This window comes from Propithecus coquereli, unplaced genomic scaffold (genome assembly GCF_000956105.1).
Source record: "Propithecus coquereli isolate 6110/MARCELLA unplaced genomic scaffold, Pcoq_1.0 Scaffold90, whole genome shotgun sequence".
NCBI lineage: Eukaryota > Metazoa > Chordata > Mammalia > Primates > Indriidae > Propithecus > Propithecus coquereli.
The window spans coordinates 3057127-3061146 of NW_012155285.1; the positions used below are offsets into that span (position 1 = coordinate 3057127).

Genomic DNA, 4020 nt, shown 5'->3' on the forward strand with positions numbered 1-4020 from the left:
GGACAACTAAAAATATGTATATATATAAAAATTAGCCGGGCATGGTGGCACATGCCCGTAGTCCCAGCTACTTGGGAGGCTGAGGCAGAAGGATCACTTGAGCCCAGGAGTCTGAGGTTGCTGCGAGCTAGGCTGACGCCACGGCACTCTAGCCCAAGTGCCCCGGCAACAGAGCAAGACTCTGTCTCAAAAAAAAAAAAAAGAAATCATTACACCTCTTTCCCTATCTTCAAGCATTTGATACAATGACACCACTTCTTTATATACATTAGAAAATTAAACATTTTTATCACTGAAAACAATAAATTGTTTTTACATTTATTAATAGAAGAAGATATTCCTTGACAGAGAAGGGAAGAAAATCACAGGTTTGGATAATGTATAAATAAAAATTTATTCACTTTAACTTTACAAATAAAATTGATTAGCAATATAACACGAACCAAAAACACTTCATGTTTTATAACTAATTGTAAGAACCATCACTTAATAGATACCCAAGTTATCTCAAAGAAATTTAAGATTTTTTCATTTTATGGCAAATTAGATAAAATTTCATGTAAATATTTTAGGTTGCATCTTAAATCATAAGCAATAAAGACATCTGACAACAAAACCAAGCAAATGAGATTTATGTTAAAGAGGAAACTCCATTTAAATGAACCTGAGAATTTTATCATTACATGGCCAATAAATTTAAAGTATATATTCATTAAGAAATTTTCACATTTTTCAAAAATTAACAGCAAATGCCCCAAGTAATAGACCTTTGAAACACATTCTTAGTCAAGTTGAAATTTACCAAGACTATATGGCAACTCAAAGAACCTCAACACAAATCACAAAGAAAATGCCTCTGGACAATCAAAATAGGTATTCCAATATCCAAGTATTGGTATTCACATACTTTTCTCAAGAGATAGCCTGATACATTAAGTAGGGGCCTGATTTTACCACTATGCAGAATCACAAATTTGCATATGATTTCCACACTTCCAGAAAAATGAGGAAAGGGAGGGTGAAGGTGGATGCTAATCACAGTTACAACCACAACCAATAGTAAAGCAGGAAAAAAGTACTTATTTTAACTAACTTCAAAATGAAAACGAATGTTATTTAGCATTTAGAACATTCCTATATGCTATCCAAATTTCTCATGGCATCACAGTAACTGATGGTCACAAACGATGACCCTAGGTCATCTAAAGAAGTTTCATTATATTCTGCATCCTAGGTAAGACAGAAAAGTACTGTATATTTTAATATGATTTTCATCCAAAGCAGTTAAAGTGATTTTATAATTTGATGCTTAAAGGAATAAGCTCACAATTACCTTTCAAGCTCAACTAATCAATTAGAAAGGAATTCATTTGAAAGTTCCAAATAGCAAACATTTTATTTCACTGTTTCCAAGTTTAAGAGCACTTTGTGTACAAAAGTTACCTGAAAGCAAGAGGGAGGTGGGGAGAAACATAAAATGAGAAAGTCTAAGAAAACAGAATAGCTACGCAAAGGTCTATAAACACTATGCTCAAAGCATCCCCCACAAAACAAAGTGTGGGCAGAGGGTGCCACATCAGCAGTACTCTGTATGTGTCCTGCTTCTAAATCATTTGTTAGTTTCATGAATTATTAATTTCAGTAATAAATGGTCTGTTGATATGAAGCAGTACCAAACTCTCAACCGCAAAAAGTGATAGGGTCCTCCTGATTTACTCTGCAAAATGAAACTTGGGTTTACTCTCACGGAACACGCTCTACCTTGCGGTGGCACAAATTTGATTTAAGAAGAAAAAAAGAAAGCTATTCTAAGTTCTCAGCTTTTAATTTTTAAAGGATTGAGGGAGTTAATGCCTAGCCCACACCGAACTTCATTATCAAAACAATCGTTACACCGCGTAACAAAACTTCTTTTCAAACCAGGCTGCAACACATTCTGCTTTCTCTAACTCCAAACAAAACCTTAAAACACATAGTAAATAACATATAAGGCCTTGTACTTTTCTCTCCTCTAGCAAGGAAGTCTAACTCCAAACAGGAAACTGCTCCTCAAAGTGTTCAACGCTGAAATCCTATCAAACCTCAACCCAGTCCTCACGAGGAGATTGAATGTTTAGGTGCCAACACACTAGCCTCGGTAGGACCGGAGTAAATACACTTAAGTTTCCCTGTCCTTGAGGCATCCCTTTGGAGTTTCAGCAAGGGGAAAAAAATACCTTCTCTGACCTCCTCCAAATGTGTTTGTGTACACGTACGAAATCCTTAAAAACCCAATGTATACAAAGCTTCGCAGAAAATAAAGAAGTTTAAAGTGCTACTATGTCAAGCTTTTAGGTCACCCTCCCCCATTCGACGAGAAGCGGGGAGGGAGGGAAGGGGGTGGGGAAGGAAAGGAAGGTCGACACCGATTTTAGCTGGGGAACAGGCGAGGAAAGGTGGCCGGTCGTCCCCGCCCCCCATTTCCGCACCTTTTAGGTCAACAGGACCAGAGGCGGAGAAAGGAGTGGGAGAGGAAGCGCCCGCGAACCCTCTGACCAATTTCTCCGCGAGAAGAACAAGGTGGAAGGCAAGGCGAGGAGGGACGGTGGGGAGGGTGGCGAGGGTGGGGTGCTGCAGCGCAGGGGCTGACCCCGGTCGCCTCCCACTAAGGCCGAGAAGGGGAGCCGGTTCCCCGAGTCAGGAGGGTCCGGACGGGCGGCGGGAAGTACCCCCGAGTCTCTTACCCATGCTGGGGGCTTCCGCGAGGAGAAGCCGACGTCCGCCGCTCCTCCTGTGGCTCGCGCGGCCGCTCCTGCGGCAGGAGGCGGGCCCCGCACTCTGCTCCTGCCCCTCCTGAACTCAGACTGGGCGAGGAGGCGCCTCCATTCGCCCGCGGCGCTTTTCGGCCAGTCCCTTCAGCGCGGCCCGTGAGGCAGAGGCGGCGGCAGCTCCTCACGCCTGGCCTCCGCCGAAGCCACGGCGGCGGGAGGGCTCTGCCCGCCTGCCCAGACGGCGGCTTTCCCACCCCTTGTCGCTCCCGCAGGGGGGTGGGAACTGCCGGTTCACCCTGGCCCTCAGCTCCAACCCCGAGCGCCCGCCCAGCCTCGAAGCCCGCCCCTTGCCGCTCCCTCAGCGCCCGCAGTTCTAGAACGCGACACCAAAGACTGACGAGGACACCCGGACAGAGGCCGGGAAGGTGCGGGGAGCTGGGCCTGGGAGGAGACAAATCTCGCGAGAAGGCCCTTGTTCTCCCTGCCCCGCCCCCGCCGCGTTCGGGCACTCTCCCCAACCCCCCGGCTGGTGCCAGGTGCGGTGACGTCATGGCCGAGGGTCGTGCGCCGCCCGCGTCCAGGTGCAGCAAGCGGTTGAGGAAGGAATCCGGAGGAACTGTGGTTCAACCTACTCCCGGAGGTTCAGAACAGCTGGGTCGGGCGTTTTGTCTGGTTTGTCGCCTCAGATGAATACAAAAGGTTTTTGCTGATAGGCAAAGTGAGCTTTGGGTTGTCCCACCTTCGGCAGTAGCGACACGGCGTTAACTTTCCGCAGAGACGGAGCCTCTGGAGGACCTAAAAGAGGCGACTAGAAGGAGAGCGAGCGTGCTTGATTTCGACCTTCAAGGGAGGCCCAGCTGCTGCTGGGACCGCTCAGTTTACCTCGCGAAGTGCCTTACGGATCAGAAGCATTTGTTCTTCGTCAGGGAAAAAACTCTAGACGTCAAATAAATTGTTCTACAGGAATACATTATGGGGTTCCTTTCGTCTCTTTCAGCTGAAGACAACTTTGTGAATCCCTTTTCTCTTTTGAAAGTATAATTTGTTATGATTAGGGGAGAAAAATAAGCATTTCAATGATTTGAAATATTGCCAGGCGTTTTTTCTAGCGTCCGTATGAAGGGGGGCATAGGAATTATTGCAGTCAAACATGAACCTTAGAGTTAGAAACAAGTGTAATTAATGCAGACAGCTTTCCCCCCCTCCTGATTAAGTAGACCCAGTTCCTGAGCAGATGTGTGCGTGAGCAGCATTTGTTGACCGCCAAATA

The 4020-nt window shown here is 45.9% G+C and overlaps 1 protein-coding gene across 1 annotated transcript in view; it reads right to left on the reverse strand.

Moving 5' to 3' along the window:
* The window catches only part of CD2AP (CD2-associated protein), a gene marked incomplete at its 3' end in the record, with an annotated part of 120353 nt that extends 117178 nt beyond the window's left edge, over positions 1–3175 (reverse strand). Inside the window, exon 1 of the mRNA XM_012664643.1 lies at positions 2724–3175. Coding sequence (XP_012520097.1) covers positions 2724–2727 — 4 coding nt within the window. The remainder of the gene's footprint in view (positions 1–2723) is intronic.
* Between the last annotated feature and the right edge of the window lie 845 nt (positions 3176–4020).